The 26,288-nt window shown below is 40.3% G+C and overlaps 1 protein-coding gene across 2 annotated transcripts in view; it reads left to right on the top strand.

Moving 5' to 3' along the window:
• PTPRN2 (protein tyrosine phosphatase receptor type N2) overlaps positions 1-26,288 on the top strand; it is a 942,968-nt gene that overhangs the window by 232,657 nt on the left and 684,023 nt on the right. The window contains exon 3 of one of the 2 annotated variants that reach the window (XM_065582768.1): positions 23,653-23,766. The exons of the other annotated variant lie outside the window; for it this stretch is intronic. Within the exon in view, the coding sequence (XP_065438840.1) occupies positions 23,653-23,766 (114 nt within the window). The remainder of the gene's footprint in view (positions 1-23,652; positions 23,767-26,288) is intronic. 2 annotated transcript variants of the gene reach the window in all.

Here is a 26,288-nt window from a genome sequence, read left to right as displayed (position 1 = left end):
ATCATATTTTAATTTTCAAATAAATTGCTTTCATTATCCTTTCATTTACACTACCATGTGTGCATTACTGCTCATTAATGTTTGTCATCTACTTTGCTGAGGCACTGGGTTTTTAAATAACCATAGTTGCAATGCCGTAATTAAAAATTATCCATATTGGTTTTATAGATGTTATTCTGAAGGCTTCAAAAAGACAAACCCAGAGTATTGTTAAATCAGTACATTAAATATATGGATGATGCTTTACATAAGTGTTTTGCTAGTATGTAAAAAGGGAGCATTTCTAATGTGCTACTAGAATAGCTAACCTAATGACAGATCCAAATTATTTTTCATCAGAATGTTAAACTGTGTTTCTCAGTCATTACTGACAGTTCTGTTGGTCTCAAGTTTTTAAATAAAACCTAGTATGTCTTCATAACTATGATTTGTATCTTAGCGTTAAACCCTCCCCCCCCGAACAAACAACTTTATTTTCCCTTGTCCCAATTTTTCCACTGAGTAATATCAATTTTGTAGAGTTGAGTTCCCCTCCCAGTCCTTGAAAGTCTTTTGTGTGTGTGATAATTTAAACAACACAAGAGAGTTCAGAAAATATTACTGGTTTAGCTCTGAACCCCTATGGAGGAGGAAAAACAGATAAAACCAAAACAGTGACAGTGAACTCTGCCCATAATCCCTTTAGGCCTAGAAGTTCTGCTCAGATTGTACATCATAACAGATGAATGTCTCTAAATCATAGGGGAACCCAACCTAAAGTATAAATTTCACTTCATACGTACCTATATTGTTTCTAATATATGCAGCTACTCATGTGAATTCATCAAAGGTTTTTGATGTCATGTCATCATGAAAGACTTACGGTGCCATAAAATGTGATGGGCCCACTTTTCAAAGTTAGGTGCCTGTATGTATTGCATTGCATGTTTGCATTTGCCAAACTATGGTGCACAAATATAAAGATGTACACCTGTGATTTAATATCTGTTCACCCATGTCATCACTAATGGGCTTTATGCACACAAACGTTCCTGATTTGCATGCACATATCATGTATGTTTGTGCCTATGTAAGCTGCATGAACTATATGCACTAAACTTTGAAATCCCCTTAAGGATCAATTTGCAAATGTGCAAATTAATATCATGAATATTTCTGGTACTATGTGAGTGCAAAGGAACAATGATGCTTTTTCTGAAAAGTTTGAATGGATTGTTGAATAAGATACTCATTATGTACTGTGGATGAGGGATTTTTTTTCATGCTGTAATAGTTTTAGAAGTATCTTCATTGTAGATGATGGAACTCATCCCATTTCCACAGTGCCTGGCTCCAAATGAAAACATTAAATATGTTTCACCCTTTTCAATGAACAATAATTTTCCCCTAATAAACCCTGTCATCTCTCAAAGACTAAGAACATAAAAACATAAAAATGGCCATATTGGGTCAAACTAGTTGTCCTTCTAGCCCAGTATTCTGTCTTCCAACAGTGGCCAGTTCCAGATGCTTTACAGGCAATTAACAGAGCAGGGCAATTTATCGAGCAATCCGTCCCGTCATCCACTCCTAGCTTCTGGCAGTCAGGCTTAGGGACACTCAGATCGTCGGGTTGCTTCCCTGACCATCTTGGCTAATAGCCATTGATGGACCTAGCCTCTCATTAACTTATCTAATTCTTTTTTGAACCCAGTTATACAGTTGGCCTTCACAACATCTCCCAGCAACAAGTACCACAGGTTGACTGTGCGTTGTATGAAGAAGTACTTCCTTTTGGTGAAATCTATCCCTTTCCTAATGGTTCCTAGCATTCTGTTAGCTTTTTTGACTGCTGCTGTACATTGAGCATATATTTTCAGAGAACTATTCTGAATGACTCCAAGATCTCTTTCTTGTGTGGTAATAGCTAATTTAGACCCCATCATTTTGTGTGTACAGTTGAGGTTATGTTTTCCAGGGTGTATTACTTGGCATTTATCAGCACTGAATTTCACCTGCCGTTTTGTTGTCCAGTCACCCAGTTTTGTGCGATCCCTTTGGACTTAACTATCTTGAGTAATTTTCTATCGTCTGCAAACTTTGCCACCTCGCTGTTTATCCATTTTTCCAGATCATTTATGAATATGTTGAACAGCACAGTACAGATCCTTGTGGGACCCTGCTTTCTCCATTGTGAAAACTGACCATTTATTCCTATCTTTTGTTTCCTATCATTTAACCAGTTACTGATCCATGAGAAGACTTTCCCTCTTATACTTTGAGGTGGTGAGGAACTTTGTCAAAGACTTTCTGAAAGTCCAAGTAGACTATATCTACTGGATCACCTGTGTCCACATGTTTGCTGACACTCTCAAATAATTCTAATAGTTTGGTGAGACATGATTTCCCTTTACAAAAGCTGTGTTGACTCTTCCCCAACACATCGTGTTCATCCATGTGAATGATAATTCTACCTCTGGAGTCTTTTTAAAAAACAGAAGTTAGTAGTTCTGCAGTTTCATATTTGAGTTCCTTCAGAACTTTTGGGTGAATACTATCTGGTCCTGGAGACTTATTACTGTTTAATTTATCAATTTGTTACAAAACCTCCTCTACTGACGCCTCAAACTGGGACAGTTCCTCAGATTTGTTATGATTAAGATCATAGCACAGTTGTCTGAGAGGAAGAAACAGAAGAGAGGAAGGAACAAAGACAATCACTGTTCCGTAATGTAGCTTGTCTATTTAAAAAAAAATTAAATATTTGCATAGAAGCCTGGTGAATGGTTTGGCTGGAATGTATAGTTTTGTAAAGATGAATTCACATGCTATTGACATGCTCCCATTTAAAGCAGTACAAATACTACTCAATTAGTTCATTGACATTTTCCAGGTTGCCACCCAAATTAATTTTTAGATGGACATCTATATGTCGGTGCAGTGTCTAAAATGTTAAAACTATACTGCTGATCCCATTTATTTTTATTATTTTAAAAAGTTTTGTTTTGAAATCAATTACCAAATGTAATCTTTATAAATTTGCAGATTTATGTATTATTTGAGAGGAGACAAACATCTTTGTGGTCTAAGTTTGAGCCATCTCTTACATTGGTTTATTTTCTCTAACTTATTAAAATGAAATATTTGTTTTTTTCTCTTTTAAATATTTGTTGGTTGAAAAGTCAAGCAAGGTCAAAAATTAATAGTTGAAATGGCACTAAGGTTTAGTTGCAAAGAGTTTACAATTTGCTCTTTGTTAAGGCCATTTCCATTCACTAAAGCCTTTGGACCGTATGCACCCTGAGGTGTTAGTTCCCTAAAAATCATGCTTTGTGAGTTAAATCCAAAATATTAGCTTTCTTTTTTTGTTACAGCTAATTGTCTTGCTTTATTCAAAATTTCTCCATCCTCAAAAGCATACAAATAGATAAACTTATCATTGGATTGTGACTGAATAATGTGACACTGTTTAGTTGTGTTTGCAGTCTTTGGGTTGCACTCTTCTCTTCTTAGTTTATGTGCAATGTGCCTCAGGTCCGCTGGTTGGATCATTAACTTTCCTGCCCCAGGCCGGGTACTGATGGGGAGCGTGACATGAACACTGATCCCTGATAAAGTTTACATTTGGATTCAGATGTGGATCACACAAAATACTCACATCGGACTCCAAACCTAAACTTTATCAGGGAGATGGAGAATTCCAGGAAAGTTAAATTCATTGGAGGAATATAGCTTCTATGTAATGAGCATACCTAAGTCTACAGAAAATAATTTGTTATATCATTCAGGGGGTTATTTCAAGATGGACATTGTGACGATTCAAGCATTCTGACACTGATGCTTGAAGAGTCAAGGTGGATATTTGAGATATTGTTGAAACATTGCAAAGAGAATAACAGTTAGGAACCATCATATTTAGAGACAGGCTTAGACTGAAGGCTTGATTTTCAGAGATGGACGTGTGTTCTGAAAATCTAATCTTTCATGTACAATCAAAGCAGCACTGAAGGAGGCAGCATGAGATTTCCATGTACCTAACATGATGCCTGAATGGAGAAAAAAGCTAATACAAAGAGTATCAATATTTGAATTGTAAATCAGAATCTCTCTGTGTTTGTGTGGGAAAGAGAGATGAAATTGTGAATGGAAGTTAATATTTCAAGTTTTGCATGGATCATCATCTTATGGTCACACATAAAATGGCTGTCAAGATTTCAAGGATTTTCCACCTGCTGTGAGAGAGCATCTTTCAACCCACTGAATCTGCTTGCAATAGCTTAAGAATAACTGGTGAATATCTGGTTTTAGGTTGTGTAATAGGGAAGTCAGAAACAGTTGCCTTTCTCTATGACAGTTATCAGTGATGTCAGTGAATTGCTAAGCACTTGCCAAAAAGCATTAAAAATCTTGTTTATGTGGATATATATATATATATATTTGTTTTGTGGTATTTAAATGAGCAGAGCAGAAAATGATAGATGATTTTTTTAAGCAACAGTCACAGTCCAGATAAGGCGATGGCTAAAAGACTTCTTTTCGTCATCCCACATAATGTGCCATTTTCATTTTGTGCTGCTTATAACCCTGAGTGTCACAGCTTTCTATTCTTGTCTGAATAGTCAATGAAACATTATGAAGCAGATAAGAGAAGCTGGCCCCTGTTACTTGGCAACGGCTGTTGAGCAGAGCTGAGTGTTGTTGATTGAGGAGATTAGCTGCCATAGATAAAACTCCTTCCCTTTTTGTTTTGCTGCCCTACTGCTCTCTTTCTACCCATAACAAGTTGCACCAAATATGACTGCAGTTTGTGGTTTAGGTAAAACATGAACTTTGCAGCAAATGAAGTTTGTACAAAAGATTTAGAATAGTGCCTTTAAAATATTTAAATTTACTAAAATGTGTGCAATGTTTTTAGGCTTTCATTCCCTGGCGTCAGTGTGAACATTTTGATTTGGGAGAAAGATGCTCCAGATATTGTGATGGAAAGGGGATGTCTTGCCTACATTGCTCTTTTACAAACACTGAAAGCAGGAAGCAAATATTTTTAACACATGGCTGTGATTCTTCATGCTGTCCACTAAAGGGCAAAATGAAGGATGTCTTAAAATGAATGCAAATGCTAAATATGCATAAAATAGATTAAAAGGGAGAAAAAACATCATTGTGGTTGTTGCTTTGGGAGAAAATGTTACTTCAGGTTAAATCAATAGAGGTGTGTTAACTTGAGGTGGTTGGCAGTGTAGGTACTTACATAAGGCAAGTCACCAAGAGAAATCAGGCTTATAAAACCTTTAGGGTTACAATACGTCCGGATTTTCCCGGACATGTCCGGCTTTTTGGGCCTCAAATCCCCGTCCGGGGGGAAATCCCAAAAAGCCGAACATGTCCGGGAAAATAGGGACATGCAGGGCCAGGGGTGCTGGGCCGGGGGCCGGGCCGGGCCCGGCTGTGTGGGGCTGGGGGTGCTGGGCTGGGGGCCGGGGCCGGGCTGGCGGTGCTGGGCTTGGGGCCGGGGGCCGGCGGTGCTGGGCCGGGGGCCGGGGCCGGGGGCCGGGGCCGGGGGCCGGCGGTGCTGGGCCGGGCCAGCGGTGCTAGGCCGGGGGCCGGCGGTGCTAGGCCGGGGGCCGGCACCCCAGGGCCCGAGCCGAGCCAGGCTGGAGACGCCGAGGCCGGGGCCGGAGGGAGCCGCTCGGTTGGGGGAGCCAGACTGGGCCGTGCCTCCCCCCACCCCCCAGCTTACCTGCTGCCTGCTTCAGGCTTCCCGCGAATCAAATGTTCTCGGGAAGCAGGAGAGGGGGCGGAGTTGGGGTGGGGACTTTGGGGAAGGGGTGGAGTTGGGGCGGGGCCGGGGCCCCGTGGAGTGTCTTCTTTTTGGACACTCAAAATATGGTAACCCTAAAAACCTTGGCTTTGGGAAAGATGATGATGAATAGATGTGAAAATCATTCAAAAATTTCTAATTTTAATCTCTTAAAGTTATATTTTATGGGAGAAATACTTTGTCAACTAACATAAATCACAACTAAAATGTAATTACGCATGTATTTTGTAACATTTGTTTTTCCCTCCTCAGAATGTTCATTCCTTGTTTATTTATGAAATAGTGCTTTATTATTTTTGTTTTCATTAGTATTTGTACAGTTTTTTTGAAATATTCACCTCTGGTGAAATCTTTTGTCTAGCCCTGATAGATGAACCCTGATAGCTTCACTTTTGCAGTATTTCTACTTGCCTCATCCAGAATAAAAGACAGACAACTTTGTGGGAAAGAAAGGTAAAATAAACTTGACTAGTCTAGCAAGTAAGGGTATGGCAAGGTACTGGTAAAAGAAGGAAATTATTATGTAGTGTAATCACCCATAGGACTAGAATCTCGGACAATGGGGTTGTGTGATGTTGACAGTTCCATATTGCCATTAGAAACTTAGGCTGGGAGTCTGCTGGAGGACCCTGTGAAGCTAAGCACTGCAAAAGTACAGCAGCCTCCCACCCAGCTCATGCTGGTATGTAAACCAGGAAGCCATCATGAGGAGCTGTTTGAGAATGATGCAGACCACCTGCTTGCTTCTGCTCCAGACCTTGCTTGCTGTGGGCCCTAGACTCCAGCTTCTGACCCTGGTTTATCCCAGACTCTATTTGCCTGCTGTCTGTAAACTCGTGACTGATCCTGACTCCGTGGTATCCTGACCCAGCTTGAAACCACTCCTCTACTTGATTCCTTACTAGAACTTGGTTACTCACCGGTGCACACTGTTTGCCTATGGCCCAGCCTTGACAGGTTGATGCACTCAACAGAAGTGGTCATCATGCTGTGATCCAAGAGAATAGTTGTCTGTCTAATATATTTATCTAGAAAGGCCCTAATTCAGCAAAATATTTAAACATATGCCTAACTTAAAGAATTTGAAAAATCCAATAGAAACATTAGCGTGTAAGATCCTCAGGCAGAAAACTTTCTCCTTATTTTAATTGCTGTAAGGCCTAGAGGCTGCAGCCCCCTTGTACTAGGCATGGTACAAACATATAACAAAGAGATAGTCCCTGTCCCTAAGAGTTTACAGTCTAAAGTAGTAGGGTTGCCAACTTTCTAACTGCACAAAACCGAACATCCTAGCCCCACCCCCTTCCATGAGGCCACGCCCCAGCCCTGCCCCTTCCCCGAGGCTCCACCTCCCCTCACTGCATTCCCCCTCCCTCCGTGGTGGCTCGCTCTCCCCCACCCTCACTCACTTTCACTGAGCTGGGGCAGGGGGTTGGGGTGCGGGAGGGGGTGAGGGCTGTAACTGGGGGTGCGGGCTCCGGGGTGGGGCTGGGGATGAGTGGTTTGGAGTGCAGGAGGGGGCTCAAGGCTTTGGGGTGGGCCAAGGGATTCAGAATGTGGGAGGGGGTTGCGGGTTGAGGCAGGGGGTTGGGGTGTGGGAGGGGATGAGGACTCTGGGCTGGGGGTGCGGGCTCTGGGCTGGGGCTGGGAATGAGGGGTTTGGGGTGCAGGAGGGGGCTCTGGGTTTTTGGGGGGGTGAGGGGTTGGGGCTCAGGGTTGGGGAACGAGCTTACCTTGGGCAGCTCCTGGTCAGTGGTGCAGCGGGGCTCAGGCAGGCTCCCTGCCTGTCCTTGTACCTCGCTGCGCTCCAGAAGTGGGCAGCAGATCCGGCTCCTAGGTAGGGGGGGCAGGAGGCTCCGCATGCTGCTCTTGCCCGCAGGCACCGCCCCCCAGCTCCCATTGGCAACGGGAACAGTTCCCGGCCAATGGGAGTGCGGAGCTGGCACTTGGGTTGGGGCAGGGCCGGCGCTTCCACTAGGCGACCCTAGGCAGTCGCCTAGGGCGGCAGGATTTGGGGGGCGGCATTTTGCCACCCTCGGCAGAAATTCGGTGGCGGGGGGTCCTTCCGCTCCAGTCTTCGATGGAAATTCGGCGGCGGGTCCTTCACTCGCTCCGGGACCCGCCGCCGAAGTGCCCCGAAGACACGGAGCAGAAGGACCACCGCTGCCGAAGACCTCAGGCCCCCTGAATGCTCAGAGGAGGAGTGCTGCCGTCTAGGGAAGCAAAAACCCTGACACCGCTCCTGCGTTGGGGGCAGCGTGCAGAGCCCCGTGGCCCCCCATCTAGGAGCCAGACCTGCTGGCTGCTTCCAGGGAGCAGCGTGGTGCCAGGACAGGTAGGGACTAGCTTGCCTTAGTCCCACAGCACCACCAACCAGACTTTTAATGGCCTGGTCGACGATGCTGACTGGAGCCACCAGGGTCTGTTTTCAGCCGGGTTTTCTGGGCAAAAACTGGACACCTGGCAACCTTATACAGTTGGATGCACATTTTTCTGTAGGTTATTTTTTTTGTGGCCCCAAACTCAAAGCTGGACAAATGGACCCTACATTTTGATAGTAACTCCCCAAATCCAAATCGTCAGAGGGGTTGTGCAGCTTGTTGCCTTGGCTGGACTGATGCACAGACCCGACAGAGTGCTGTCTCCAGCTGCAGATCTTCCAGTGCGCCCACGCAAGCAAGTGTCTAGGACTCTGAAATCCAGAGATGTGGACACTCCGGGGTAGGGTAAATGGTGGCAATGTAAATGCCAGTTACATAAGATTGATTTATTACTGTATAAGACTTTTAAATAAATCTTAAATTGATTACTATAGTCCATGTGTCTACATTATAACAAGTATCCTGTGAAGTAAAAGGTTGCACGCTTTCTGGGGAGACACCACAAGTTAATAGGTTAAGAGTTTAAGGCCAGAAAGGACCATTAGATCATCTAATACGACGTTCTGTTCATCACAGACATTTCTCCCAGACACCACTGTATTGAGCCCAATTATGTGTGGATGGCTAAAGGATATCTTCCGGAAAGGTATCCAGTCTTGATTTGAAGACATCAAGATATGAAGAATCCACTATTTCTTTTGGTAGTTCATTCCAATGTTTAATCACCATCACTGTTTAAAAAAAGAAGGGTGATGTTTTTCCAATTTGAATTTGTCTGGCTTCAGCTTTTAGCCATTGGTTCTTGTTTTGCTTTTCGCTGCTAGATTAAAGAGTCCTTTGGTACCCAGTATTTTCTCCCTGTGGAGGTACTTATAACTGAAATCAAGTCACCTTTCAGTCTTCTTTTTGATAAGCCAAACAGATTTTAAAGTCTCTCACTGAAAGGCATTTTCTTTAGTCCTCGAATCATTTTCTGTGGCTTTTCAATTTTTCAACTTCCTTTTTAAAATGTGAACATTAGAAATGTATGAAGTATTCCAGTATTGGGCTTACCAATGCCATATGCAGAGGTAAAATCACCTCACTACTTCTATTTGCATCCAAGGATCTCATTAACCCTTTTTCCCACAGCATCATGCTGGGAACTCATGCTGAGTTGCTTGTTCACAGTGACTTCTAGTTCCTTATCAGGGTCACTGCTTTCCAGGATAGTCTCCCATTCTGTAGGTATGGCCTGCATTCCTTGTTCCTTGATGTATAACTTTGCATTTGGCTGTATTAAAACTCAGTTTGTTTGAAAGGGCCCAGTTGACCAAGTGACCCAGATTCCTTTGTATGATTGCCTTGTCCTCATCTTTGTTACCACTCTACCAATATTGAGAACACAATAAATGTTCTAGGCCTGGGTTATCAGCTGTGCCAGAACACTGCTGTAAGACACCTTTGCATTCTTCTTTTCCCTGTGGCTGCCAGGGAGTGATGCAGCCCTGATCTAAGTTAAAGCAGGCTCTGGTCTGCTCCAACCTATGTCAGCTTCTAATAGCTCCCTAAAAAAAAAAAAGAAAGAAAAAAAAAGAGTATAAAAGGTTCTGCTGAAGAATGACTCAGGAGCAGAAGGTTTTGCAGATCAGTATTTCAATACAGTACATGGGCAGAACTATATGGAGAAATTTCATCTTGAACAGTACTTGTCTGAACTGTGTATGTCTCAAGCCACTTCTGGTAGCTCCGTAGTTTCCTAAGCAGTAAATGCACTAACATAGTTTTCAAAAGTTATCAGCTGTCTGTAGATTGCTTCACGAGGCATTTTTCCTTGAAGACCTAGAAAGATCCAAGTTTGGCGGAAGTCAGAAGTGAAAGGAGTTTGCCACAAATATTAGATGCCACTTATGAGGGATGTGAAGGCAACATTCTTCAGGTTAGATTTAACATGAGGGGAACCTTCCTCTTGCATGTCCAGAATCATTATTTCTTGATATATGAGCTTTGGCTGTCATGTGTGCTACAGTCACTGGTTTGTTTTTAATACCAAATGAAATAAATAATACTTCACATTCCTAAGCAAGTTATTTTTTACAGAGGTGTTTCTGCCCTGGGAATATAAACACAGTTTGATTACACAATGAAGGCCTTGCCAGCTCCAGTGTATTTCTTGGCACCAAAGCATTGGCACCAACCAAAAGTGTAAAGTGATTGAAGTACATTTCAGTGGTACTTGGAATAATTAGTGTACATAAATAAGCGTTATTATATTTGCATCTTATTGCTTCCATAAATCCTTAGTCTGTGGTAACCCTCCACCTTGAGCTAACAGTTACCAGCACCTCTATTAATAGAATTATAGCTAGTAGAGATGGATTAGTCACTATTCGTCATTCTCTAGTACTGTGTCTAGCCTAATTTAAATATTCTTAGAAATGGGGTTCCCATTACTCTCATGGGAGACTATTCCACACTTTCTGGAATCGATCTCACTGTCAAGAAGCTTGTTCAGATACTCAATTTTTTCATTTTTGTAAGAGCATCCCATTTCTCCTAGTAATATCATAAATAATTCATGTCCCACTTTTGTGTTTACACCCTTCAAACATTTGTAGACTGTATCATGCCCCTCCTTATTTTAAATCAAGTTAGTGTTAGCCAAGTTATACATATTTATCTCTTTTGACCTTTTCTCATGTCAGTCCATCCAGCCCCCTAAACTTCTTTCTTTCTTTCTTTCTTTCTTTCTTTCTTTCTTTCTTTCTTTCTTTCTTTCTTTCTTTCTTTCTTTCTTTCTTTCTTTCTTTCTTTCTTTCTTTTCTCTGAACTCCCTCCAGTTTGTCTGTATCTTTCTGGTAATGAGATGCCCATAATTTAGCTCAATATACTCTTTCTCCCAGAAATAACTAGTATCTTCCACATCTCATTCTCATTTGTTTTTGCCAGCTGGTTACAGGTGCCTCAAACTTATGTCCATCTAGTATTGATCTATCCTGAAACTGTAACTAGAAAAGGAAACATGCCCTTTAGTCTTAGTCTTGCACTACCTGTACTAAATGTGCTATTACTGAAGACAGGCATAAGCCAGTTTCACTGTAAAGTAGCAATAAATCTCATATCTGAGTTTATAATATCTTTCCTGTAGTGGTTTGGATAAGTTGGAGTCATTTTTTCCCATTTTGCTCTTATCCGTCACACAGTCCTGAAATTTGGGAGCAGTTGTCCAGGTAAGTCCAAGTGTAAACCAACATAGTTTACTGTGAACAAGTGGTTTTGTTTGGAGAGTCGTTCAGTGAAAAAGACAGTAGCCCTAAAATCTAGTCACCATTGTGTGTGTTGTGTCTGGTCAGCCTACTCTTCTCTCATCTATTTTTTAAACTGCTGCTGTTTCTGATAAAGAAAATCTTTCTCACACAGAGATTTATGTTCCTTCTCTCCATCTGTTGCCCTGATTGAGAGATCCCAGCTTTTTACAATTGGTATTTGTCATTCCAGCTTTTTACAGTTGATATTTGCCATGTACATCGTTCTTTAATCCCTTAAAAATCTCTCTTCAGTTAATTGAAGTTCTGTTTATATAGTGTTATGGGACCTTGCAAACTGCTTATTAGCAGATTAGCGCAAACAGCACAGTCCCCAGAATGTCTGTCCTCCTGCTGCTGTTGCAGCTAAAATCAGTTCTTCTTTTAGAGGCAGGAAGAACACACATGCATGATCTTCCTCAGGAGTTACTTCCTGAGGCAAGGATCCTTTGCATCTCAGCGGAGCCACACATTTTAGTGACTATCTTTGGCCAACACTCAGTACTACAATAGTGTTTATGTAATTGCTAAATTGTATCATTCTCATGCCAGCATTCAGCTTTGAACGTCAGCATGGCTTACCAGTGTTGGGGATCTGGCATTCAGTAGCACTTTAAATACTACTTTTGCCTCAGACAGCAGTAACTAGCTTATCAGAGAGAACACGTACTTGCTGATATTCTGGTTTCATTGCTGATCCTAGCTAATAGGTGGGTCAGCTGGATATTTTTCATCATCCGGACTATTACTGGTGTGCTTGGATGCCATGAAGAAATAGAGAAGGATAATTATATTAAGAACAAAAATCTTTTGAATCAGGAGATGTCAGTCTTAGATATACATGTCTTAAAGACAGATCTATTTTTCACTCTACACAGTGTTATTAATACATTTGTAGCTTTTGGACATGAATATTGCCTTGACAAAGTCTGTTTCCTAATACTGTTTTTATGGATAATGGTGCCATGCTGTCATATTAATCAGACAAGTGGCTGTTTATCATACTTCCTTATATACAAATTATTTGATTAATAAAGCACCTCAGTTCCTCAGTTTGTCCATGTGTTGCTTACAGGTGAGCCTGAAATGGTTCATAGAAGTCCAGGGAGCTCTAAAGATACTGGATACCTACTTATCTATGAATGTGTTTTGTACTTTACTATCCTTATAGTACCAGGAATACTGACCTCTCAGGAACTGGACACTTTTAAACTCTTGTGTAAAGTCACCATAGAGAGCTGTTGATTAATAGTATAGCCAAATGATTGACTACACTTGTGGTTTGTTATGAAAAATGTTCAAGACCAAATAACCAAACATAGCCAATTTTATTGCTAAAAATCAATAACAGTACAGTACAAGAAAGAAGAAGTTACTTCCATCTGAGAAGCTGTTCACACAGTCAGTTCACCTTAAAAGAAGATGTGCTTCCCAAAATATGCATTCAAACTTAGCTATATTTATACATTACCCAAGTCTAAAATCCATCAATCAGCTTTTTACCTTGTTTTTGTGGTTCCAATGTATATCCCTTATTTCTTGTTTTTGAACATAGCATGCCAAACCAGCTGGGCCACGAAGACTCTTCCTATCTTGTACTTATGTGTCTTGATTTTTAGAAGGTTTATATTTTCTACTGCCAAATGTTATGTTTAGTTTTGCAAGGTATTGTGCGATATAAATGTCCTGACATAAGTGGGCAAGAATGAACCTAATACAACTTAGCATAACTTTGTGCTGACATTGATATATATAGTAAGATAATATATATAATATTAATGTGACGTAATACACATTAATGTGGTGTGCAATATGTATAACATATATGCTGGCTAACAGAAGTTTTAGCTCTTTACCCCCAAAGCCATTCCTTTGCCATGTAATCTTTATGACTCTGAATTTGTGACATTTCCAGCAGCAATTTCAATGTGAATAGGAGCTGAACTAAGCCACTTGTGATGTTGGAAAGGAGAAAACAAATAAAATACCATTCAAAGTATAGACCAACACCCCCCCCAAAAAAAAGTTCTGGTTTGGAATATACTGGAGGGGTGGACATTTGTGGTATTTGAGGAATATGGCTTTTTCTCAGAGATTTAGGATTCTTTTTATGGTAGCATTATTTGCCTCAGTGATTCCTCTAAATCCATATATGTTTTTAACACAGAAAAAATATTTTTGGCTGTTATTGACCTTCTGTTATTGACTGTTTCTAAGGTGGGTGATTTTACTTTTATTGCAATACATTATGCCATTGATAGCAAAGTCAGATCCCTGTTAAATACTGTTTTAACAAACAAACAACGCAATTAGCAATGTATACAACTTGTAGGAAGTCTTAGAAAAGCAGTCAGTGGGTGAATGGGCCACAGTTTTCTTCATACCATCCTCCTTTTTTCGATCAATCAACGTTGTCTCTTTCAACAAATATGAAGTTATCAGCAATATTGTATGTAGTTTTTTTATTTTAATTTTTTGGAAAATCACATAGCTACATTAAACACTGTTTCACAAGTCTGTCTACCATACACATTAGTGAAGGTTTGGATCTGAGTAAATGGATACCTATAGATGTCAGATAAAATGCCACATGTATCTCAAGTAGCTTAGTATACCAGCTATTCTGCAATATTCACCTACAAGCCTGACATCAGAATTGAGCCCTGGGGGTGAAGCTGTCCACTAGGTGCCACTCTTGCTGTTCAGAAATAGAAGTAAAACAGGACTATTGAGGCTGCACGAGGCTGAACCTAGAAAAAGCAGAGTAAAATGATAAACCAGTTTTAAAAGTTGAACATGGAAAGGTGCTCGTAGGAAGTCAGCATTCTCTGGAGAGCACTGTTTGTTAAAATTCTGCAGGTACGGCAGGCAGCTTTGGAGATTGTAATCACGAGTTATTCTGAAGAAGTATTGGTATGAGACTTTTAAGTATTTTCTTTTTCAAATCATGGTTTAAATTTTCAAAACATTGCATGGGGGATACCAATGTAGAACCTATTATTGTTTAATCGGTGTTAGATGCACCTCTCTTGCGAAGTGTACTTAAAAATGGATGTACAAAATACGTTTTGTTCTCTATAGAACAAAATGTTTTTAATAAATGGAACATTATAAGAATGTTGTTTACTGTGTACCATGCTTGTAAATCTTAAATATGGACTGTCTTCTGAAATAAAAAGCCATTGACATGGAAGGTTAATGTGCTGTTCTAGAAATCATAATTGAGTCCTTTTTAAAACAGCTTTGAAAACTTGCACATTACTGTACAGAACTCAAAAGGGAGAGAAAAATAATATATATTTTAATAATGTCAATAAGTTTCCTATAATAGCTGTTCCCTGCATAGAAAATTCATGACCTTAAAGTCCAATATCTTGAGACTTCCATGTCTAGAAGCAGGTACTGTGTGTTCCAGTGGAAGTCTAATGATCTCCCCTTTCCAGTTGTATAAAAGTTCTGTTTCTAACCATGTAGGGTCATGTGATATCAGGCCTTTGGTTTGTCTTTAGTCCAGGATTGAACATTAATGTCCCTGCAACAATATCCAGTAAATTTTGGGGGAAATTCCACATTTAGGGGGAAAAAAACAAAAACAAATTACTAAAAAATGGCAGCTGTTTGAAACTGCTTGAAGGTTTGTAGTGGTAGAATAAGTCCTTCGATTAATGGACAGAGTGCAGGTGAGATAATTAAGTTGATAAATACTTCTTGTCACATGCATAACATCACTGTATATAGTTTTGTGTATTTAGGTGTATCTACTGTAAATAATACACAGGTACAAACTTCAGTTTTACACATATTGTAACTTTATAACATCAGATAATTATAGTAAGGAAGGTATGGGCCTTGGTCCACTTATACATTCTAACTGCATTAGCCACTCTATCTGGAAGGCCTTCTAATTGCCTGACCACTACAGGCATAACAGCTGAAGGAATTGCTTCATGTGTACAATGAAGTGCCTGATTTTAGGGCTTGCAAAATTCACTCACTTGTCAGTACGATATGGGTATTGCCTTGCTGGCCATGGAGACCTAAGTAATCAATTACTGAGGAATGTAAGCTTTTCAGTCAAATGAAGGCATAAAGATAGGGCCTTACCAAATTCATGGCCATGAAATACGCGTCACGGACCGTGAAATCTGGTCTCCCCCCACCTATGAAATCTGGTCTTTTTTGTGCTTTTACATATACTATAAAGATTTCATGAGGGAGAACAGCATTTCTCAAATTGGGGGTCTTGGCCCAAAAGGAAGTTGCAGGGGGGTCCGAAGGTTATTTTAAGGGGGTTGTGTTATTGCCACCCTCATTTCTGTGTTGCCTTCAGAGCTGGGTGGCCAGAGAGCTGGCTAGGCACCCAGCTCTGAAGGCAATGCCCCCCAGCAGCAGTGCAGAAGTAAGGGTGGCACAACCATACCAGGCCATCCTTACCTCTGTGTTGTTCCTGGTGGTGGCTCTGCCTTCAGAGCTAAGCTCCTGGCCAGCAGCCGCTGCTCTCCAGCTGCCCACCCCTGAAGGCAGCGCCAGCAGCAGCACAGAAGTAAAGGTACCAGTTCCACAAACCCCCCTACAATAACCTTGCAGTCCCCACACAACTCCTTTTTCGGTGAGGACACCTACAATTACAACACTGACATTTCAGATTTAAATAGCTGAAATCATGAAATTTATGATTTTTAAAATCCTATGACGATGAAATTGACCAAAATGGACGTGGAATTTTGTAGGGCCATACATAAGGGATAGACACAGACTGACAACTCCAGGGCCTCTGCTCATGCCCATAGCTTTGCTCAGCAGCAGTGAAGCGGATGTAACAATACTTTGGTCAGTTTTACTGGTGCTATACAGAATCCTGTGTGCAAAAACCTGTCATAATTGCTTTACTACATCTATTTATGAACTCTCATCATCTTAAGAGACTCCGTGTTTGATTTAACTAATTACAATATTTAGATGTCTAGCCGTTAGTAAGTGAAGAGTGATTTCAGGATGGCTTCTTGGGATGTATTTCTGTACACAAGGATAGTCAAAGAAGGAACCTGATTAATCCATCTCTTGTGTTTTTGAGTATGTTTTAGATGGTTTGAACAGTTTTTTCTGATAGCTCATTTTACCTTGGTTACTTTAGGCTCAGTGTAACAAGCTCAGAACTCGAATGCTCTACAAAAGCTTTGAACTTCACATGGGTATATAGCGGATAATCATCTAAAAACACTTAATCAAGAATTGCTTACATTTTGTGAAGAAAAAATTCACATGGTGAATCATTATTTCACTCAGGGTATATTTTAGGACACTTTGCTTAAAATAGACTGAATGAGTCAGCTGCCACTAAATAGATTTGCCTTCAAGGGGAAAAAGGTCACTCAGTAGATTTTGCCAAAAGCTCTTTTTGGTACCTGGTGAGACTGTGATGATGATTGTTTAGCTTATTGTGATTGAAACATTTTAACACAAGTAACATTACAAAACCATATCACAAGTTCTTATTTTTCTGGCCCTTTCACATAATTCAGTACCCAGATATCTCTCATGAATGCAACGTAGCATTTCTTTCCTCAGTGGTGAATGGAACCTCCATTTTTCTGTAAGAATTGCATCACCAGTGTACACTAATTCATCATAAACAGACCAGTAATAATGAGCTAGGGATGAGATTTCTCCCTTTGCCTCCTGCCTTTCCTCAAGAGTCATCACTCCAGAACTTGTAGTTTGTCATGATCACAATTTTGTGTGTCACCTTCTGTATTTTATCAAGAGAGGATGGTAGGTGTCGGTAAGCATATGTACTGTGTTTCTATATTATATTACATGCTCCGAAAAAATGTGCCCTAGATAGCGCATCTACCATAACAAAGATCTTATCTGGTGCATGACTTAGGTTAATTTGGTACTTTAGTAATCTCAGCAGCAGTCTTTGTATTCTAAGAGTTGTTCTAGACCATGGCTTTTAAACAATGGCTTTTACGAGTTTATGTTCGGTTCCTAGGGAAATCTTTCACAACTAAATACAATAGAAAGCATCTCTCCATCTATTTGGATGGAATCCTTCCTCTGGAAGTAGAAGTCACCTAAAAATCAACATGTGTCTTGCATTTAACACAGATATTCCTGATATAAGTATAGGGGGAAATTACAATTATAAATACCATGGGGTAGCCGTATTAGTCTGTATCCACAAAAACAACAAGGAGTCCGGTGGCACCTTAAAGACTAACAGATTTATTTGGGCAAATAAATCTGTTAGTCTTTAAGGTGCCACCGGATTCCTCGTTGTTTTTACGATGATAAAGGGATACTACTAGTGGCAATGCTTGACAAATTATAGTATTTAAATGATAACCAAATGTTTATATTGATCTGTTGTCTCAATGTTTCCTCATTCTGGCATGTGTGTGGAGTGGATGTCTTTCCTGAGTTGCGTTATTTCTTGGGTACAATTTTTTAGCAAAATGTTGTATAAACACATTGGTGTTATAAGCCTACAGTGTTTTTCCTTTAACTCTGTATTTATTAAATCACAATTCATGCTTTGAACTTTATCCATCATACATAAAAAAAATTCCTTAAAATTTAACTCTGAAGGTCTTTCCCATTTTGTTTGCATTTAATCACAACTTCAAGTTGTTTCCCATTGTTGTTACAATTTAGCATTTATTACACAAGTGTAGTAACTTTGCCATTCTAGAGGGAGCTCTTATACTAACACAATAGAATAACTTATTACAACATCTGGAAGTAGATAGGTACAATTGACCTGGAAAGGTGCTTACAGACCAATGTAACAGGCAGTAGCAGGTAAAGATCATAATGACACAAAAATGTGTGTGCCATGCTTCAGAGGGAGCCTTTTTAGAGATGCCATTTACCAGCTATAGTTAGTAGCATGTCATTCTCTTCCCACCTCTCTTCTACTATTGTAATTAATGGAAGTTCTGGTTCCAGTGGCACCGAGTAGTACCCCTTTAATTCGTGTATGTCAGCATTTCAAGTGTAAGGACCAAATAATTAGCTGATTCAGATATCTTGACTATGCTGTTCCTATAACTTCATTTAGGTTCTTGGTGCATAACTCAGATCAGACTTTGGACCTAATCCTTAATTTTCGAGTTTGACTATCTTCATTGTTTCCAGTGGCATCAAGCTGAAGACTTTGCATGAAAGTTGCCAGCCCAAATGCAAGTTTAGAAAGAGATAAGTGTATCAAGTAAACTTTTAAATTCTAGAACTTGCAGAAGAAATAGCTTTTCAGACAATGACTCTTAAAATAGTATGTAAAAATGGTGTAATTGGAATTAAATACGAAGTATGTTCTAGATTCTAGACTCAGGTTAAAAAAATTTTATTCAGCTGAATTTAAAACTAACATAGAATAAAATACTCCCAATATCTTAATTGTTTGAATTATTTAATGTGGGTTTCTTAATTCTAAACCATTGAGATTTGTAGCCTAGTTATTTGTAACCACTTGAGGTTTTATGCCTCAACTCAGCAAGGTATTTAAGCACATGCTAACCTTTACCATGTGAATAATCCTGTTGACTTCGATGAGACTATCCATGTTCTTGAATATAGGCACATGCTTAAGCTCCTTGATGAATCAAAGCCTTATTTGATCATAATGTATTTACTATAAATCGATAATTCTTGATTTTATTGGGAGATTCGATCATTAGAAATGTAGATAGCTGGGTTTGTGATGACTGGGAGAACCGTATGGTGACTTGTCTGCCTGGTGCGAAGGTTGCGGATCTCTCGAGGCATCTAGACAGACTTATGTGTAGTGCTGGGGAGGAGCCGGTGGTCGTGGTACATGTAGGTACCAATGACATAGGGAAAGGTAGCAGAGATGTCCTGGAGGCCAAATTTAGGCTGCTAGGGAAGAGACTGAAATCCAGGACCTCTGTGGTGGAATTCTCAGAAATGCTCCCAGTTCCACGCGCAGGGCCAGGTAGGCAGGCAGAGCTTCAGAGTCTCAATGCGTGGATGAGACGATGGTGTAGAGAGGAAGGGTTTACATTCATTAGGAACTGGGGAAACTTCTGGAATGGGGGGAGCCTATACAGGAAGGATGGGCTCCACCTAAACCAAAGTGGAACCAGACTGCTGGCACTAAACATTAAAAAGGTTGTGGAGCAGTTTTTAAACTAGGAAATGGGGGAAAGCCGACTGCTGCAGAGGAGCATGTGGATCGGACAGAGACTTCTAGGGGAGAGTCTAATGATAGAGAATCTCCAGGTTATAGTCAGGAGCAGAGGGTGGAAGAGGATAAAGTAGGGGCCAGATCAGTTGATAAACATTCACATAAAAAAGAATCTGACACATCAGAAAAGGGCAGACAAATAAACAGTGACAAGTTTTTAAAGTGCTTGTTCACAAATGCTAGAAGTCTAAATAATAAGATGGGTGAACTAGAGTGCCTTGTGATAAAGGAGGATATTGATATAATAGGCATCACAGAAACCTGGTGGACTGGAGAGCAATCAATGGGACACAATCATTCCGGGTACAAAATATATCGGAAGGACAGAACAGGTCGTGTGGGGGCGGGGGGGAGGGGAGTGGCACAATATGTGAAAGAAAATATAGAATAAAATGAAGTAAAAATCTTAAGCAAATCCGCATGTTCCATAGAATCTCTATGGATAGAAATTTCATGCTCTAATAAGAATATAACATTAGGGATCTATTATTGACCACCTGACCAGGACGGTGATAGTGATGATGAAATGCTAAGGGAAATTAGAGAGGCTATCAAAATTAAGAACTCAATAATAGTGGGGGATTTCAATTATCCCCATATTGACTGGGAACATTTCACTTCAGGAGGAAATGCAGAGATAAAATTTCTCGATACTTTAAATGACTGCTTCATGGAGCAGCTGGTACAGGAACCCACAAGGGGAGAGGCAACTCTAGATTTAGTCCTGAGTGGAGCGCAGGAGCTGGTCCAAGAGGTAACTATAGCAGGACCGCTTGGAAATAGTGACCATAATACAATAGCATTCAACATCCCTGTGGTGGGAAGAACATCTCAACAGCCCAACACTGTGGCATTTAATTTCAAAAGGGGGAACTATGCAAAAATGAGGGGGTTAGTTAAACAGAAGTTAAAAAGTACAGTGACTAAAGTGAAATCCCTGCAAGCTGCATGGGCGCTTTTTTAAAGACACCATAATAGAGGCCCACCTTCAATGTATACCCCAAATTAAGAAACACAGTAAAAGAACTAAAAAAGAGCCACCATGGCTTAACAACCATGTAAAAGAAGCAGTGAGAGATAAAAAGACTTCCTTTAAAAAGTGGAAGTCAAGTCCTAGTGAGGCAAATAGAAAGGAGCTTAAACACTGCCAAATTAAGTGCAAGAATGTAATAAGAAAAGCCAAAGAGGAGTTTGAAGAACGACTAGCCAAAAACTCCAAAGGTAATAACAAAATGTTTTTTAAGTACATCAGAAGCAGGAAGCCTGCTAAACAACCAGTGGGGCCCCTTGATGATCGAGATACAAAAGGAGCGCTTACAGACGATAAAGTCATTGCGGAGAAACTAAATGGATTCTTTGCTTCAGTCTTCATGGCTGAGGATGTTAGGGAGATTCCCAAACCTGAGCTGGCTTTTGTAGGTGACAAATCTGAGGAACTGTCATGAATTGAAGTGTCACGAGAGGAGGTTTTGGAATTAATTGATAAACTTAACATTAACAAGTCACCGGATAGTTAGGACCAAAGCAGACTGTGAAGAACTTCAAAAAGATCTCACAAAACTAAGTGATTGGGCAACAAAATGGCAAATGAAATTTAATGTGGATAAATGTAAAGTAATGCACATTGGAAAAAATAACGCCAACTATACATACAATATGATGGGGGCTAATTTAGCTACAACAAGTCAGGAAAAAGATCTTGGAGTCATCGTGGATAGTTCTCTGAAAATGTCCACGCAGTGTGCAGAGGCGGTCAAAAAAGCAAACAGGATGTTAGGAATCATTAAAAAGGGGATAGAGAATAAGACTGAGAATATATTATTGCCCTTATATAAATCGATGGTACGCCCTCATCTCGAATACTGCATACAGATGTGGTCTCCTCATCTCAAAAAAGATATACTGGTGCTAGAAAAGATTCAGAAAAGGGCAACTAAAATGATTAAGGGTTTGGAACGGGTCCCATATGAGGAGAGATTAAAGAGGCTAGGACTCTTCAGCTTGGAAAAGACTAAGGGGGGGATATGATCGAGGTATATAAAATCATGAGTGATGTGGAGAAAGTGGATAAGGAAAAGTTATTTACTTATTCCCATAATACAAGAACTAGGGGTCATCAAATGAAATTAATAGGCAGCAGGTTTAAAACAAATAAAAGGAAGTTCTTCTTCATGCAGCGCACAGTCAACTTGTGGAACTCCTTACCTGAGGAGGTTGTGAAGACTAGGACTATAACAGAGTTTAAAAGAGAACTGGATAAATTCATGGTGGTTAAGTCCATAAATGGCTATTAGCCAGGACGGGTAAGGAATGGTGTCCCTAGCCTCTGTCTGTCAGAGCGTGGAGATGGATGGCAGGAGAGAGATTACTTGATCATTGCCTGTTAGGTTCACTCCCTCTGGGGCACCTGGCATGGGCCACTGTCGGTAGACAGGATACTGGGCTAGATGGACCTTTGGTCTGACCCGGTATGGCCTTTCTTATGTTTTTATGTTTTTAAAGAAGTTTGATACTGTGACTATTTCAAACTGCATCAGGATTTCAAAGTGAGATCCAGACATCATACCTGTTTATGTGCCTTCCTGTTGAAATTTGAGTTTAAAAACTATTTTTCAGAAATAAACATTGAACAAGAAGGTGAATTTTTAATGTGGATTAATCCTATTTGGCATTTTTGGGTTAGGGAGGGTTGAAAAGGATACTGGAAAATAAATTTCAGTTAATTTCAATTAGTTATTTACATGGAATAATGAAGGTAATACTACATTATTTCTTCTATGCCACATACTTTCATATAAGCATTATTCATCTTTTGAGAGCAACTGGGCCAGTTGCTTCTCTCTCTATTCTTTTGATTCTGCAAAGTTCCATAGAAGTGAATGGATGCTTGCAAATTAATACCTGATATTGTTTTTTGCTAATCAGATGAAGCTGTTCTTTTGCAACACAAATGTGATATCAGACGTGCAGTAATTACTGAGTTAAAACCAGCACTATGCAGAATATTTTTCTAATTAAATGTGTTGTATCTGAATGGCTTCCTTTGGATCACTCTGTAAAGCAAAACTGTACTGAACAATAAATGAAACCACTTTTTTTCTCTGAAACCTAAAACTGCAGATGGTCAGAGTGTATGTGAAGCACCAACACTCTGAATTAGTCTTTTATATGAACGAGAGAAAGGTAATTTGAAGGTTTGAACTCCCCCCTTCCTCCCACGCATACACAGGAAGCTCGTCTCAAAATGAACAATTCTCTAAATAAAGACTAATTAGGACCTAAATTAATTAGAAGGTGTGATTTGAAAAGACATTGATGAGAAGAGTCTTGTCATTTTAGACAAATAGAATGGAGCTAAATAAATTAGGCTCCATTAATATATCATTGTTCTGTGAGCAGTTGTCTTTTATTGCATTCATTAGAGGGTACTACTTGAAATGAGCCTTTGCTGGGCATTACGGATTCAGCATACATTTACCAATGCCTAGCCCACAGTTCCTACATTAAAAATATTTCAACAAATCCTCATAATTCCTGAAAATTAATATTTATATTTTCTGTGTGCTTTGCTTTTCATCTGGAAAGTTTGAGACGCTGAACATTAATTTCCCCACACATACACAGTTGTCAGAAAAGAAGCCTTACATCAAAAGATTTGGAAGCCAGAAGTCTGAAATTACTTTTTTTTTTAAAGGGTAGTCTTATAACTTTATAATATACAATAGATCCTCCCTCCCGCCTCTACCAGGATAATTTTCTTCCAGTATTATTTATTCTGATAGAAAACGCACTGCTTCATGACTACTTCAAAATTCCAGTAATCCTTTGATGACTTTTTAAAACTGTGTTCTAAAGAGTTCCTGCAGTATATAATTAGGGACATATTGCAAGTGCACATCTCATCAAGTGTTTCTTCCTTTCAGAGAATGAGAACTATTTTTTTCTTTTCCTTTCCCCTTTTGCCTTCTTTTTCTGCAGATGGAGCATTTGGGAGATGTCAGCGGGTTCCGGTGATAGATGTATATAAATACGAAATTTCACCCCCCATTCTTCAGCACCTAAGGATCATCTTAGAGAAGCTTTCACATAGAGGTACAGTAAAAATTGAATGAGCGTGGACCCAAGAAATGTGTGGGGCAAAGGAGCAACAGTCCGTGGTGTAGAGTAGTGTCATTATTTTCTGTGGGTTTTGGTATTGTGTGGTACAGAAAACTTTAGATCAGTATGTTTCAGGCCGGATCCTGCAGTTCTTATCCAAGCAGAACACATCCTGAGCCAGTGAATATGTAGCAGTGTTTTGGTGAAGCATCTAAAGGAAGAATATGTCCCCTCTGCAAACCATGTATGTCTGTGCCTTCAACCTTTTCTATGCTGAAATTTTAGAAATTGGTGTACCTCCACAAGTGTAGACATGGTTCACACTAGGGCAGGGGTTCTCAAATTTCATTGCACCGCGGCCCCCCTTCTGACAATAAAGTTACTACATGACCCCGGGCGGGGGGAAGATCAGAGCCCAAGCCCTGCCACCTCAGGTTGGGGGAGAAGGGGCTGCAACCCGAGCCCCATTGCCCAAGGTGGGGGTGGAGCTCAGGCTTCAGTTTCAGTCCTGGGTCCCAGCAAGTCTAATGCTGGCCCTGGCGACCCCATTAAAATGGGGTCACAACCCACTTTGGGGTCCCGACTCACAGTTTGAGAACCACTGCGCTAGTGTAAATGATTAATGGCTGAGGAATAATTTACCATACATTTGAATGCATCACAGAACATTACAGGATAAAAGCGCATTAGGCACCCAACTTGCTAGGGGTTAACTTGCCATCAGCTAGGAGAAATTCCTAACTTCCTAACTAATTCCTGTACTTTATTTGAACTGTTCTGGTTTCATTTAACAACTAAATCTAGTATGGCTCCAGTAATGATTAGTGAATCTTCCTTGAGATAATCCCTACACTCACTCTAAAGTGATGGAAAGGCTGAAAAGGGAGAATCTGTTTTCTGCATGGCTTAATTGGAATTAACAAAACAAAACTTTGAACAAAATGAAGAACAGTAACTTGAACAAACTTCTTTACGTGAATAAACACATCTGTTTTGGAGACAGAGATAAAAGCAGGAACGCTTTGTAATTTTAATCTTCATTTTTAATTGTTCCAAAATGTAGGTTGGAATGATTTATTATACACCCTTACAGGACCCCAAAATAGCCTGTGGATTTATTTCCTGTCCAGCTGCCTCCTACTGATGCGAACACCGGTCAGTGCCTGGTTGCATGTAGAAGGAGGATGGGAATGGACAAGTATAGCTTGCAGCATCCTAGCTTGCTCTTCATTAAGTGCTAAATCATTGTCTTGCAAGCAAAGCCTAAGGCAATGGTCTTTGCTCAGAGCAACTTTGTAAGAGCTGGCGAGATGGAATCCTTCCTCATCTGTGAGTATGATGTGGGGCAACTGTGAAGCCAGGTACTTAGTGACTACTTACTGTCTCCCAGCTCCCTGCAGGATTTGGAACTGGTGGATCTCCACTGCCTGTGGACCCTTTGTCAGACCCCACCACGCTCTAACTTGCTCATGAGCTACCTGCCATCCCCATGCTCTTGTGCAGAGAGCCATCACTGAGCTTGTTTTGATACAGGATTTCTCTGCACATGATCTCTCTATCTGGAGCCCACCATCCTTCTAGCAGATATGTTGGCATTTCTGCTGCACTTTTATCCTTGTAAAGGGGCATGCAGTATTTTCCCCTAAGGGAAATCTTATGAATGAAATGTGGACTGTCTCCTGCTTAGTGCATTGAAAGAGACTGGTGTAGAATATGCATATTAAATGCCAGGTAGGGAAGGAAGGGGTATGTCACTATTAAAACTGGTTCAGGAACCTTACAAAAACACACACAGATGTTCATCTGCCTGCTTGCTCTCACATCAGTTTGAGCTCTCTTGTCTAATATTCTTGGCAATTAGGAACCCTGGGCACCTTAAAAATATCTACAACAGATACATATAGTACACACATTCAGTGCTTGTCATACTTCCTCCCTGCTCTCCCCATCCTTGGCAAATACTGGAGTATTCATTGTGCATAAAGAATGGGACAAACAAAACCAATTATAACTCTTCATTTGGTAGAAATGTTCAAAGTGTGTCCATTGTTATGACAGTTTTGCCAGGTTAGTTTTATCAATGTTTACCCAATCTATTATTCTTATAATGAGGTTTAGAGGAAAGTCTTTGTTTTCTACTGTAGCTATCAAGGTCCATACTTCCAACCCATGTGTGTCAGTTATAATGATGATCATTTGCATGGTTAATACTGCTTTCCTGTGCACTGTACAGAATATCATGTCCCTTTCATTCAATACAGACATAAAGGAAACTTGCTCATTCAAGATCACACAGATGGTCTGTCATAACTATAAAGGGAGGGGTAACAACCCTCCTGTGTACCATACTATAAAATCCCTCCTGGCCAGAGACACTAAAATCCTTTTACCTGTAAAGGGTTAAGAAGCTCAGGTAACCTGGCTGACACCTGACCCAAAGGACCAATAAGGTGACAAGATACTTTCAAATCTTGGTGGAGGGGAGGCTTTTGTTTGTGTGCTCGTTGTTTTGGGGG

The sequence above is a fragment of the Chrysemys picta genome, chromosome 2, assembly GCF_011386835.1.
Source record: "Chrysemys picta bellii isolate R12L10 chromosome 2, ASM1138683v2, whole genome shotgun sequence".
NCBI lineage: Eukaryota > Metazoa > Chordata > Testudines > Emydidae > Chrysemys > Chrysemys picta.
The sequence above is the reverse complement of the archived record's forward strand: the minus strand, read 5'-3'. Positions and strand labels throughout refer to the sequence as shown.